The sequence below is a fragment of the Schistocerca gregaria genome, chromosome 8, assembly GCF_023897955.1.
Source record: "Schistocerca gregaria isolate iqSchGreg1 chromosome 8, iqSchGreg1.2, whole genome shotgun sequence".
NCBI lineage: Eukaryota > Metazoa > Arthropoda > Insecta > Orthoptera > Acrididae > Schistocerca > Schistocerca gregaria.
This window is the reverse complement of record NC_064927.1, coordinates 231,932,180-231,946,338: the sequence shown is the minus strand read 5'-3', so window position 1 is coordinate 231,946,338 and position 14,159 is coordinate 231,932,180. Positions and strand designations below refer to the sequence as shown.

The 14,159-nt window shown below is 45.1% G+C and overlaps 1 protein-coding gene across 1 annotated transcript; it reads right to left on the bottom strand.

Annotated features, from left to right (window-relative positions):
- Nucleotides 1-4,009: 4,009 nt before the first annotated feature.
- On the bottom strand, nucleotides 4,010-10,107 carry LOC126284932 (trypsin alpha-like). The gene is made up of 2 exons (XM_049984195.1): nucleotides 9,735-10,107; nucleotides 4,010-4,499 (listed from the first exon to the last, which is right to left on the bottom strand). Exons 1-2 carry the CDS (start codon nucleotides 10,098-10,100, stop codon nucleotides 4,107-4,109), a joined length of 759 nt encoding a protein of 252 aa, XP_049840152.1. The 5' UTR covers nucleotides 10,101-10,107; the 3' UTR covers nucleotides 4,010-4,106.
- Nucleotides 10,108-14,159: the final 4,052 nt, after the last annotated feature.

Below are 14,159 nucleotides of genomic sequence, written 5' to 3'. Positions count from 1 at the left end.
AAAATCAGAAGCATTTGATTTGCAAGAGTTAGCTACACTTTCCAAATACTTCTCTACATAGTCGCGGCTCCGACTTAGATATCTGTCGGAGCATTGTACTAAATTTCCAACGCATCGTCATAGAAGGCAGCCGCCTGTGCTTCCTGAGAATTCTCTACGCTGATCTATACAGCGCATAGCCTGCGCCCAAGTGTTGTCTTCGTATCCAATGTTTCATGTGAACAGAGATGGTTCTCAGGATGAGCCAATTAGGGCTGTGTTGTGAGTGATCGAACACTTCCCACCGAAAAGGCTGCAGAAGCGCCTTCACTGCCCCTGCAGAGTGCGGCTGAGAATTGCCATGATGGAGGAGGTGTGCGGCAGTTGTGTTACGTGGGCTGCATTCATTAAGGCGATGCCTTTCAGTGTGCCCTCCTACTTGGCCGGAGACAATTTTCTTCTAGGCACCTTTAGTCGCTCACAGGGCGTTCACTGCTTAAACGAGCGTCTTGATGCGATCGACGATCATACTAGAGACACTACCCAACACGTCTGTGAAAAGCTTCGTCGGGTTTTCACTGCCGTGTCCATTTCACGACCAATCGGAACTTACTTTCTGGACAACCCTCTATTTCCATCGTGAGTAGCGTTCCTAACTCCTGATTTAGGTGGTTCTCAGGGAAGGTATTCAGTAATGTTTTACAGGGCGTCTTATCACGCCCACTACGAACAAAACAGTAATTTTTCAACTGATTGTTGGATGATTGAAATTTCTGCCGATTATTACAATATGAGTTGGGAACTTACATAAAAGTGATGTGATGGTTTCACTAAAGTTTACTGTTATATCACGAGACGAGTCTGGGGGCGACAGAAGGATCCAGTTACTATTTTATGTACGCCCTTGATTATGAGTCTTGCCTCAGCAGTCAGATAGACAGCTTGCAGCTGGTGTGGCCGTGCGGTTCTAGGCGCTTCAGTCTGGAACCGCGTGACCGCTACGGTCGCAGGTTGGAATCCTGCCTCGGGCATGGATGTGTGTGATGTCCTTAGGTTAGTTAGGTTTAAGTTCTAAGTTCTAGGCGACTGATGACCACAGATGTTAAGTTCCATAGTGCTCAGAGTCATTTGAACCATTTTAGATACACAGCTTCACTTTCTATCTCAGTGGGTTCAAATGGCTCTCAGCATTATATCACTAAACTTCTGTCGTCATCAGTCCCCTAGAACTTAGAAATACGTAAACCTAACTAACTTAAGGGCATCACACACATCCATGTCCGAGGCAGGATTCGAACGTGCGACCCTAGGGGACACGCCGTTCTAGACTGTAGCCCCTAGAACCACTCGACCACCACGGCCGCCTATCTCAGTGGGTTTGAGTCTACTGCGACAACTACACCTCCTTCGTTTGTCATTATCTTATCCTGTCGACATACAATTAAACATTCCCCAAAAATTCCACTGATATTAATTTCAGGCTTCCAACAGCTTTCTGTATCTAATATTATGCGAGCTTCACTGATTTTCAGGAACAGTTCGAACTCTCGTACAAATTGCGAATGCTTTGGCAGTAAACCACAAGGACTTTAATACACTTAATTGTGGGAGGCCTTTCTTTTGTTCTTACATGGATACTTCGGGGTTTCCTACAACTATCGTTATCTGTATTTGATGGAAAGTCGCCTAACCTAAAAAAAATGTTTGCAACCCTCATACAGTCAAATACCTGGATAGCAGCCTCTAATGTGTAGAGGCCACATGTATTTAGGTGGACACTACAGTTCTCAACCCTGTGACACAAGTAAAGGAAGTAGAAGCCTAGCTTCTCATTTAATCTTCCATGTCTCAGGTTTAGTCCTTCCACTCGACTCAGAACCAAGAGGCACCACGATAATGCTGCAAATTGTGTGCATCGTTGAAGCTCCACGTGGAAAGCTGGTCTTCTCTACATTCTGTGCCAGTCGTTGAAATGATCCTAGTATGATCTCGGAGCCCAGACGACAGGCGTCGTTAGTTCCATTGTGATGTTCGCTGACAATCTGTTAGGTGTTCTCGCAGTGTAGATGATAGCTGACGAGACAGCTCAACCTTTGGTTAGGGCCTGATCCTTACTACCTTCCCACGTTCCATTATTATTTGACTCTCTAGTTCAGTTTTAGGAAGCAAAATAAAGAACACCTTTGGCGACACCTTCCCTGCTAGGACGCCTGAATTTGCGCTAACTTCAATGGTAATTTACTGGGAATTGGCGAAACGTATAGAACTTTTCTCTTAACAGTTATTCCTTATTACCATGAAACCGTTACTTCAAGTTTGTCAAACAGTTCCTGCTCACCCTGTATAACATATGACAGTCATTTGTAAGTCGTATTTCTGGTTTTGGTTGAACTTGTAAATAAAGGCAGAAAGACGTCTGTCTCAACCAGCTGTCGTGAAAATACTAACTGAAATGTTCGGTTTGGATTCACTTGCTCCAGGATATTGTTTTTCTCCTATTTGCTTGTCTTATTACCTTGCCTGATAGGACTGTCTAGTGAGACAACAGTACTGATTACATTATCTTTTGTCTCGCATCAGTATCTTACTCTTCACTAATGACCTTATGACTGTTAGCATGGTGATGTACGAGGGTGTGCTTAATTAAGAGTGCATGCGTGATCTTGGAATCAGAATTGTAGCTTTCAATGCTGGCTTGTGGTGAGGCCAGAACACAGAAAGTTTGTGCCGCTCTTTTTGAACGTACATCGTCTGATTAATCAGGCGCACGAGGCCGCACACTGAAGGCCAACGTGTCTTTCGAAATATTGTCCGATAAACAGCTCCGTGGCTGAATACCTGCTACTGGCATTTTTAGCTCCGACCCCAATTGTGAGAGCGTTTGGTGCCACCGGGTCGTTTCTTGCGACTATTGGTTGGTGGCGACCCGTACTCTAGTAGGTTCCATCAGAGCTCTGCGTCTTAGATGTTTCAGAATGTCCATCGTGATCTGATGCTGCTATGAGTAATACGTGCTGCTTCCCTTTGTACTTAGGACAAAGCATTTTGGTTGACAACCGGCTTAGTCGTTTAGCTTTCCTAATGTAGTTGATACGTGCAGTAATTATAATCTGTTACGAAGAGAGTTACGCAACTTAATTTTGCTTGCGTAAGTTTTTCTCGGTTTTTAAGCTTATCTTTTTGTTCGGCGACCTGGTTTTTCCGTTAGCGGCGTCCGTTAGGATTTCGTGATTGTGCGCTACAAATTCCCTTGAGGAAAAGGAATGGTCACAAGTCAGGTTTGACGACAACCCCACGCAGTTTTTAGTAAGCAGTGGTGAACTTATCTTCTAGCTTTTTTCAACGACTGCTGTAGAGAGTGCTGGATTTTTCAATGTCCTCATAACTTTAACGGTGTCCGGTCTCTGCGATGGCACGATCCTTTGCCGATAGGCCAATGTCGATATAGTTTAATAAGAATCTAATCCGGGTCGGGAAACATATTATTAAGTGACTGCTAATCTTCTACGAGAGGATACGTCGTTTTAATTAATATGCTTTTCATGGAGTAAGAAATCATACTCTTTTCTCGTATACGCAACCCACAGTGCCTTTCCCCCTCCTCTGGTTAACGAGAACAATATTCCCCGTTAGACGTTTTTTCCTTTAATTATCAATGAAGTTCATTCCCTGATCCGTTGTAGTCAAGTGATTTCGACAGATTTCATTAGCATTTTGATTTAAGCCATGGGGCCAGATGCCGTTATGTTGTCTTATAGACTGCAGACGAAATTAGACTAATTAGAGTTAACAATACAGAGCCGCTCTCTGCTATTGATAGGAAGCATAACAGCTCCACCTAGACCATTGGATATGGTGAAAAGTGAATCCCACATTAGATTACGGCTGAAGTTCAAAATTAAAGTTACATTCATTCAATCAGTTAATAAAAATAGAAGTGGGCATCTTTTAAGGTGTCGATGGACTTGTGTACAACGCAGACAAGCTGTCAGTGGTTCAGCTGTGTTTTGCTAAGCAATAAGTAGAAATGTTAAAGACGTAGTGTTTATTTTATGATAGACAGCCATGCGTTAAACAAATACATCTGATGGAACAAGAAACGAAGATGAGCTGTGGGCCTGCGTACGTCACACACCGGCTGCAGAGCGGATCCAGGAGCGCAGGTTGCCTACATTGGCGTACACGGCCGGCGCAGCCTCGCAGGTACTCTTCCCCCAGGAGACGATGCCCACTTGCATGTTGCCGCTGACCAGGGGGCCGCCAGAGTCTCCGTTGCAGACGCTCTTGCCGGCCTGACCAGCGCACACCATGCGGTCGGTCACCTTTCTGGAGAAGAAGCTCTGGCAATAGGAGCGGTCCGAGATGCTGATGTCTACCTTCTGCAGGGTGGAAGCTCCAAACCCATCAGTCCTCGTTCTTCCCCATCCGGTCACCGTCACCGCCAGGCCAGCCGCCGGGTCGTAGCCGTCAGAGGGCAGGCTCACAGCCTGGGCGTTGGTGCCGAGCAGCGACCCGGACACCTGTCAAACACACAGAGGCGTCAACAACGCCGTCCGCCGTCGAGGTGACACACAAGAATAAGACTGGGGCTGAGACGTCAATACCGTCGTTCTGAGATGTCCAGCCTACAGCCGCTGCCACTTCGCTGCAGCGCTCTCGGACGAAACGAGCCTGTGGCGTCATCTCAGGGGGTAGTCTGAGCAGTGAGAACTATTGCGAACTGCGAACTGCGATGTGTGAGTGCCTTGTTGAGCACTGAGGTGGAACGTGATGTATCAGTTAGGCATCATTTGTTCATGGAAGATGCATGCCAAAACTAAGGATGGGTTCAAAAGGTAGGAGAACATGTGAGGAAAGCGTGACGCAAAAACAAGCACAAAAGAAGCTAATTATTTGTGGATAGATAACTACTTGTTGAAAGTGTAGGTAGTTCTGCACTACATCGCACAGTGAGTGTCAATGGGAAAAACGATAATCCAGTTTGTAGTGCTTTGTGCAATGAATTTTACGTTCATGCTAAATTCTGAAGATTGACGTTGCAATCATTCACTCCATTCATATGCCCCTACTAAAGAAGCAACTTGCACTGACAACACTAGACCGTGTTCATCTGTCATTTGCTGTTATAGATAGATGCAAGCTATAACGTTGTACAGAGCTATAGAAGGTGACTGTTGTTAGGCTCTTGTTCACACGTTTTGTAGCACTGGAGTTTGTATGCAGAAAATTAAAAACATTTCCAGATGCTAATAATCCCATGCAAAAAGCGTTTCACAGCACATAACAGAAAGGGCTAATTGCTTAAGAGATGTAATTATGCCTGATGCAATCTATGTCCATATAAAGCATTAGATGTTTATGTATGTCACCGGTATCATCACATACCTGTGAATTAGTTTCAACCAGATTAGTGCACAAACAGCAAACTTCACATCTGGCAGCACTATGGGAGTTAGAACATCCTAGGACGCATGGGTACAGCGACCTAGGAAGGCAACATTGCAGTTGTATTTGTTGCGAAGCATGTGCTGAATGTGATAGGAAATGGGTCCTACGAAAGGAATAGAAATATGTTTTTTTGGGTTAATTTCAGGGCATGAGGGGTTGAGCGTGGTAGTTCTTGCAGTTTTCTTTTTTAGGATATCGTCCACTATGTTAGGTGTATATTCATTACTGACTGCTATGGTTTTAGGTAAATTAATCTCCTCATTAAACTTTTCTGTTGAAAGTTGTATAGAGGTGGCTCGGTGGACGGCAGAGCGAAAAAAGGTCATTTTTTGAGACTGTGGAAAAAAGAGGAAGCAGGCACGATTTGGTCAGTATACGTTTCTTTTCGAAAAATATTGAAAGTGATGTAATTGTCTTCTGTTGTAAACGTCAAGTTTAAATAATGTAACTGGCGGTTTTCGTTTTCGTGTTCAATAGTGATTCAAATGGCTCTGAGCACTATGGGACTTAACATCTGTAGTCATCAGTCCCCTAGAACTTAGAACAACTTAAACCTAACTAACCTAAGGACATCACACACATCCATGCCAGAGGGAGGCCTCGAACGTGCGACCGCAGCGGCCACGCGGTTCCAGACAGAAGCGCCTATAACTGCACGGCCACACCGGCTGTCAGTTCAATAGTGAAAGAAATTTTTTTCATGGAGGTCGTTAAAAAGTTTAAATATATGATCAATTCTATCGTCGGGTCTGTTACAGATGACTAGAATATCATCAACAAGTATTGTGTAAGAAAGAATACTTAGTGATGCGGCTCAGACACGGTTAAAGGGCTTTTTTTTTTTTTTTTAAATCCCCTAATATACAGGCTGCCCAGCACAATAGGTGTAGTACAGACCTGCTTTATCGATCTGATTTGTAGGAACTACATGAGCGTGATCAAATTTGGCGGAAGTTTGAGATGGACAGGTGAGGCGAGGTACAGAGAGAGAAGGCAAGAAGGGATGGACAGGAATACAGATGGGGCATTGATAGGTTGTGGGACGTATGATGAGATGCACAGGTAACAGGTATACGTAGGGCAGGAGCTTATGGTTAGAAAGAGGGGAGCAGTGGTGAAGGACAGAGACGGTAGCTTGAGAGGAATAATTTGATAGGGACAGGAGGAGAGGGACGGGGAGAGGGGAGCAGGAGAAAATAACTGGAGGGCATGGAAAGTGAGATCGGGACAGGAGATAGACAGTAAGAAAGAGGAGAGAAGGATAGAGAGAGTGGGTGAGGGGAGCAAATGGGCTTAGAGAGAGAGAGTAGGAGTAGATGGACAGAGAACGAGAGGCATCACAGTAGATTGAAAGACAGGGGTAGATGAGATGAAAAAAGAAAGAGAGATGGGGAGGGGGAGATGGGGAGAGGTATGTGGAGAGGTATGTGGAGGAGATGTACAGGAAGTAGGGGTGAGGAAGATTGAGAGGCAGAAGGGTGAGGAGGTGATATGTGCAGTTGAATGAAAATATGTGTGTGTGAAGCTGTGAGGAAAAGACTAGTTTATTCTATAATCAGAGGAGAACGCTACAGAACTACAGATACGCTGATGACCAAACCTCCAGACTATCTACGTGTTGGTCCACGATTGGAAAGCAATACAGATGTACAGCGTAAGATGTATTTGACAAGTCCTTGAAAGGTTTGAAGAGGTATATGTCTTCAGATGTCTGTTCGTAAGTCACACCATTCCCCTATAATACGGATCGGTGTTTTGTGCCAGCGAAGGTGACGGCCGATGTCATCCGAGAAGTGATTTATTGAGGTAAGATGAGACGAATTTTATGTCAAACACATTTTAAGTCTCGTGCACACTGCGAACGAAACTCACGATGTCGGTGGGTAAATATGCAAAACGTAGGGCTCTTCTGCTGCACAACCTCCGTGTTCAACCATCTAGGCTGAACGATGTGCTCAGAATCATTTGTATCTGTAGTAGCATTGTACTCTGTCGTCCTGTCTGTCACAGAAGGCCGCGGTACCTCAGTTTCAAGAATGAGCAAGTCTAGGACCCTAAGTTTTGTGATGAGTCATCGTCGACGTCCAACATTTTGTCGTCTACTCGTGATTTCACTGTCTTTTAATCACTTTCCATGCTCAAGACAGTAGCACGCCAGAGTCCTTAATACATCGTCACGGTAATGGCTCCTAGTTGCTGTATCGTGGCAGGCTGCCCTTTGGAAGAGCCGCTTACGTCGTTGGATTTCCGCATTTTCGGCAGTATCATCGCTAGAATCCGTCTGTGCTCCGCTTCTACACTTTTCTTATAGCGTCATGTGCCTGCGACGGCAGCAGGTGGCATTCATTCTCACAGTGTGCAGTGATCACCGTGTTTCCGGACACGTAACGCAAAAGAAAGCACACTGAGGTGAAAATTTCCCCCGGTTCCTGGTATTATCTTGTCGGACCTCCTTTTTTCCTGCCATAACGCAGCAACTCGACGTAGCATGGACTCAACAAGTCGTTCGAAGCCCTCTGCAGATATACTGAGCTATGATGCCTCTATAGCCGTTCGTAACTGCGAAAGTGCTTGACGGTGTAGGATATTGTTCACGAACTGCCCTCTCGATTATGATCCATAAATTGTGGATGGGATTCATGTCGGACCATCTGAACTTCAAATTTCGCCGCACTGTCCTAACGGATACGTTCGTCGTACGTCCCACATTGATTTGTGCGGATAAATCAGGCAGTGTTGCTTGTCTATTAAAATTCAAATAGTTCAAATGGCTCTAAGCACTATTGGACTTAACTTCTGGGGTCATCAGTCTCCTAGGACTTAGAACTACTTAAACCTAACCAACCTAAGGACATCACGCACATCCATGCAAGAGGCAGGATTCGAACCTGCGTCCGGAGCGGTCGCGCGGTTCCAGATTGTAGCGCCTAGAACCGCTCGGTCACCACGGCCGGCCAGTAAAATTCCCAACTGTACCCTGCAAAGGAGATTAATGCAAGTACTATATTTTAGTTTCCGTAGTAATGTATCACATCACCAACAACTTCAATCTTGGCACAATTCAGTGCACCTTTAACCCATACAGACACAGACTCTTGATTCATTTACTTTACGACGATTCCTTGTCCTAAGAACCAACGGCGTTGTACACATATAGTAAGATGAACCACTATCTCTGTTATACACTTCACATATCTGAAATGTATGATAAGCAGTAACTTCTGGGCTGTTAAATTATCCATCCCTGATACAGTCTCCACTTTACCACCACAAACTAAAGCCACAGTTAGCAAGCCACTAGTCAGGCGTGCACCAATTCGTCCTAAGCAAACTGGGAGCCACAGATGTCATTCTTCAGGACTCCAAAAATGTGGATATAACGTGGGGAGATAGCGCGAGTGTATGGAGGATGGGAGGATGTATAGAGTTTTCCCAACTATATTTCTGCCGCGTAGTCGAAACAACCTTGGCAACATGCGGGTGCGTATTTTATTGACAAGGCCGTTCCGAGTACGCAGTGGAGATTTCGATGCCAAGCCTTTACACGTCCTCCATGAAGTCCCACCTCTCCCCACGCGATTTCTTTGGAATCCTGAAGAAATACATACGTGGTCCTCGATTTGATTCGAACGAAGAGGTGCCCAACTGAGTACAATCACGGTTCCATAGAGAACAGCAAACATTTTTCCTTTAACACGTTGACTAACATGTCCACAATGGGATAAATGTTTGTCGGCGATTATTCTTGAAACTATAAACAATTTATTTACTTATTTCCCAGCTGCATCGTTTTCTTTTGACTACACCTTCCAACAATTTAGGTAAGCCACATCTACACGATAAAGAGGAGCCATTTCCTAAGTACAAGCAACGGAAAGTGAAACTTTATAGGTAAAAGTAATTTGTACGTACTCGTTCATTCATTGGTCTCTGACAGTTAAGTTACTAAGAATCGACGATTATCTAGGTGTAAAAGTGACCATCTTTGGTTGTGAACGGAACAGGCGGAACTACAATTTCGTATAGAAACCGAAATGATTGCTCCTCTTTGTGAACTGCTGACAGGAGCATTTCACCAGTTAAGTGTCACACGCCAGCTTGCATAATTCGGGATATGCTGTAGCTATTGGGGAATCCTGGTTGGCAGATTTTGGGAGCGTTACATTTTATAGAATGCAGTACTGGTTACTCTCTAGATTGGAAAATGTGCCTCACTATAGTAATATTTTCGAGATATGCATGGTGGGTACGTATCGCAGACAAATCTCCCGCGAAAGTTTTGTGGGGTGTCAATTATTGCCGCTCACCTGTACAACGGCAACGTCGTAGTCAGTTGTGCCGCTGTCGTACTGTGCGTGCATAAAGCCAGAAGACGCCTGCAGAACGGAGCCTCCACTCTCGCGGATTGAGCTGCCGACCCGGAAACTCATCCATGACAGGGCGACGCCTTCCACGCAGTGGGCCGCCGTCAGGACCCAGCTGGCGCTGATGATAGACCCTCCACAGTTGTGCAACCCAAACTCCTGGAAGGACACCTGCCACGGGTAGTCGGCGATGTCCGCGTTGGTCCCCCCAATGATGCGGCCTGACGCCTTTGTTCCCCGCAAGGCTGGTGAAGGCAGGGCCAGGGCAGAACCCAGCAGGCACCCAAAGAAGAGGGCGAGGCGCTGCATTGTGGTAGCGGCGGCGGTGACTCCCCGCAGCTCCATCCCAACAGTTTATATACCATCTGATGTGCAGATAAACAGCACAATATAAGTTTCGTCATCCCATTTAAGTTAAATCTCTGTCCTTGAAACTGTGACAGTGAAGATACTTCACTTAGTGAGATAAGCCAAGGCGATACAGTGCTAGCTTAATTTCGATACAGGTCTTGAGCATTTACTTCTTGCCCATGATGAAAGTGTTTCCTTCACAATAGAGACGTAGAATAAGCTCCTTAACATTTACCCACTTGACGAGGTTGGGAGATAAACTCTATTTGCTGAGTGTTTGTTATACTCTCATTGATTGCTGTGAATGCTCTACATGAATGTTGGTCGTTGTGCACAAGAAACATAGAGTGGAGAGGATTCTGAGGTAAGAGCATTTCTGACCTTGGCCTCTAGTCAGAGTGTTAAAATAAACATTTACAGTAAATAGCAAGTTCAGAGAAGTCGGACACGCCTCCACATATGGCCACGCCATTACCCGTAGCTAGAATGTCAAAAAGTTGGTTATAACAGTGGTTCATTCTGTGTTGTGATCTGGCACTGTTAGTGGTCATTCGCTCGTCGAATAGGGATGTTAAGCTTTGCGGCATCCATGAAACGTAAAGACAATCGTTTTGCAGTGATGACCGTGAGTTCCACCACAAGTTGTTCAGTCTCCTCGTAGGAAAGGTATGTTTACCTAGCGCGCAATGACAGATTTTCTTTTCAAATTATGAGCGTTATTTCTTAATGTGTCATACGTAGGTGACTGTTATCAGTGCATGTGCAATTCTGATTTCATGCCACAGGTGTTGACGATCGTGAGAGACAGACGGGGGATTCTGGAACCCGATGCCTGAAATTAGCTTGCTCTTCTCGAACGGCTTCAACGTTCCATCTTAACTTTGCAATCCAACGGGCGGATCATTATCAACAATAAAACATGACCTCACTTCATGTGGGACGGCGAATATATTCTCGAAGATTATCCAGCAATTAATGGGAAGATTTGTGGTCAACCACTGTATGAAACCAGCTTTAATCCGAGCGCTACGCAAATACAGCCGATGAAATTTCCTTTCATGAATTCGAAATGGCGTCCTAAACACCATTCGTCAATAATAGCAAACACTCAACACTACTTGCATAGCTTCTCATTGCAGTTTTGTTGTTGTAGCAGTAGCATTTTAATTCCTCCACAGATCAGTTTTACGAGGATGCAGAATATTTCATATAGTTGCAACAAAAATATAAATTAAGGATAATGCTGATACTTGATTTGGTGCGACAACGCTCTGGCGGGCGGTTTGCGGGCTTAAATCACCTCAGGGTATGACCGTGTGGTGCATTTGACCTTTGGTCGTCACAAGGTGGCGCTGGCAGCGGTCCGCATAAGCAGAGGTGTGTCGGTGCATGTCAGAGCACGGTGCCGCGAGTAAGTGTGCAGACGTTTCCAGTTATGCTAATGGTGACTGTGTTGAAAATGGCTCAAAGAACACATATTCATGAAGTTATAAGGGGTAGAATACTAGGGTGACTGGAGGCTGGTCAAACACAGCAGGTTGCAGCACAGGCCATCCATGTGCCCAAAAGTGTCACTCAAGATTATGGCTACGATTCCAGCAGACACGAAACGTGTCGAGCCGCTACAGTACGGGCTGCCCACAGTGCACAGTGTACAACACCAGAAGAAGACTGATATCTCACCATCTGTGGCCACAGAGTATTGCAGGCAGCCTTTCTCGGGACCTTACTGCAGCCACTGGAACAGTTGTCTCCCGACACACAGTCTACAGACGACTGAACAGACATGGTTTATTCGCCCAGACCTACAAGGTGCATTCCACTATCCACTGGTCACAGGAGAGCCCATAAAGCCTGGTGTCATGAACACAGTACATTGTTATTGAAACAATGGTCCCACGTTATGTTCACGGGCGAGACCAAGTATAGTCTGAACAGTGATTCTCGTAGGGTTTTCATCTGGCGTGAACAAGGAACCAGATACCAACCCCTTAATGTCCTTGAGAGGGACTTGTATGGAGGTCGTGGTTTGGGGTGGGATTATGATTGGTGCACTTACACCCCCTGCATGTCTGACAGAGGAACTGAAACAGGTCAGATGTATCGGGACATCATTGTGCACCAGTAAGTCCGCCTTTTCAGGGGTGCAGTGGGTCCCACCTTCCTCCTGACGGATGATAACGCACGGCCCCACCAAGCTGCCATCGTGGAGGAGTACCTTGAAACAGAAGATATAAGGCGAATAGAGTGGCCTCCCTGTTCTCCAGACCTAAACCCCATCGAGCACGTCTGGGATGTTCTCGGTCGACAAATCAATGCACGTCTTCAGACCCCCAGGACACTTTATCAGCTTTGACAGGCACTGGTGCAGGAATGGGGAGTTGTACCCCAGCAGCTGCTCGACCACCCGATCCAGAGTATGTCGACCCGTTGTGCGGCCTGTGTACGTGTGCATGGTGATCATATCGCATACTGATGTTGGGTTACATGTGCAGAAACCAGTGGCGTTCTGTAACATATGTGTTTCGGGACGGTTTCTCTACTTATCACCTATACTGTGAACTTGCAGATCTGTGTCGTGTGTGTTCCCTATGTGCCTATGATATTAGTACCAGTTTTATGTATTGCCACCATGACTGGCACCACATCCTGCAATTATCCTTAATTTATGAGCACACAAAATGGTTGAAATGGCTCTGAGCACTATGCGACTTAACGTCTGAGGTCATCAGTCGCCTAGAACTTAGAGCCATTTAAACCTAACTAACCTAAGGACTTCATACACATCCATGCCCGAAGCAGGATTTGAACCTACGACCGTAGTGGTCACCCGGTTCCAGACTGTAGCGCCTGGAACCGCACGACCACTCTGGCTGGCATGAGCACACTACACTCTCATATAGTTAGCTGCGGCGTTCATCCATAGCCAACACTTTAAAGATGTTAACAAAGAAAAAGGCTAGTGCTACACTGTTAGTCCATTTCTCACTACCACTCACTGCAGACACTACAGACACTACATTCGCGACACACTTACAGTAAAATATTAAATACATTATCGGCTGATGACACGACCAAAGCGAAGATGTTTGGTTCCCAGAATTGAGTACTGCAACATCCCAGTTGCTAGGCTAAAAAATTAAGCAAGTACCCCACTACAATGGTTGCGATATTAAGGTTATGAATATGGTTAGGAATAGTACTTACACTGCGTAGCTTTGGGAATAAGGTTTTCTTATAAGAAGAACCATAGCGTAAAAGTGTTATGTGAAATGATAGATAATTTATCATCATTGTCATTGTTATTTACATAGCACACTGAAGCGGTTAAATGTAATGATGAGAGCAACTTTGTAATGACTCAGAAGGACGTGGGATGATAGGCACGTATATTGTAATTGAATATAACGAAACGAATTTCCTGTGATGGCCATTTTCGCAGCACCTGTATATAAATTACGATACACTTGAATAAGAGTATATTTGTTCTGATGAATGTTTCGTTTTGCATGCTGCACATATTTCGTTTATCTTGTGTACTCTAACGCGTTTCTTCTTGGTTACAAGGCATTTCCAATGCTCTTTCTGAAATATTGTGACGTAGAGGAAGGTGTAATTAGATGAATGACGAACACTAATAAACATATCGAAGGTTTATTCAGCACTTGCACATACAAGAGCGCGGAGCGAACTGTCTCTGGCCAGCACACTTACAGTTTATAGGCAGTTACAGAACATTCCAGTACAATGATTCTTCATATTTGTGGATACTTCTAGAATGTACTCGAACCGAATATGGCAATTAAAGGTTTACAGTTCAGGTGAGATTTAAACTCACAACCCTCATACAACAGTCTAGTATCATAACCACTACATCACGGTGACTGTGCTACTCAGCTTCTCCTGAGACATTGCTACTTCCTTAAGAGAACAGCGTCTCGGTGTTAAGGCCTCCTAGTCTGGGAACGAGTCATCGGTCCTGCATACTCCAACTTCTGATTACTGATGTTCGCACTG

What these genes read in the sequence shown, in the direction of transcription:
- LOC126284932 (XM_049984195.1), bottom strand. Translation starts at nt 10,100, where the DNA reads ATGCAGCGCCTCGCCCTCTTCTTTGGGTGCCTGCTGGGTTCTGCCCTG. An exon ending in ACGACGTTGCCGTTGTACAG is followed by an intron (nt 4,500 to 9,734) that starts GTGAGCGGCAAT and finishes TGTGTTTGACAG; the next exon opens with GTGTCCGGGTCGCTGCTCGG.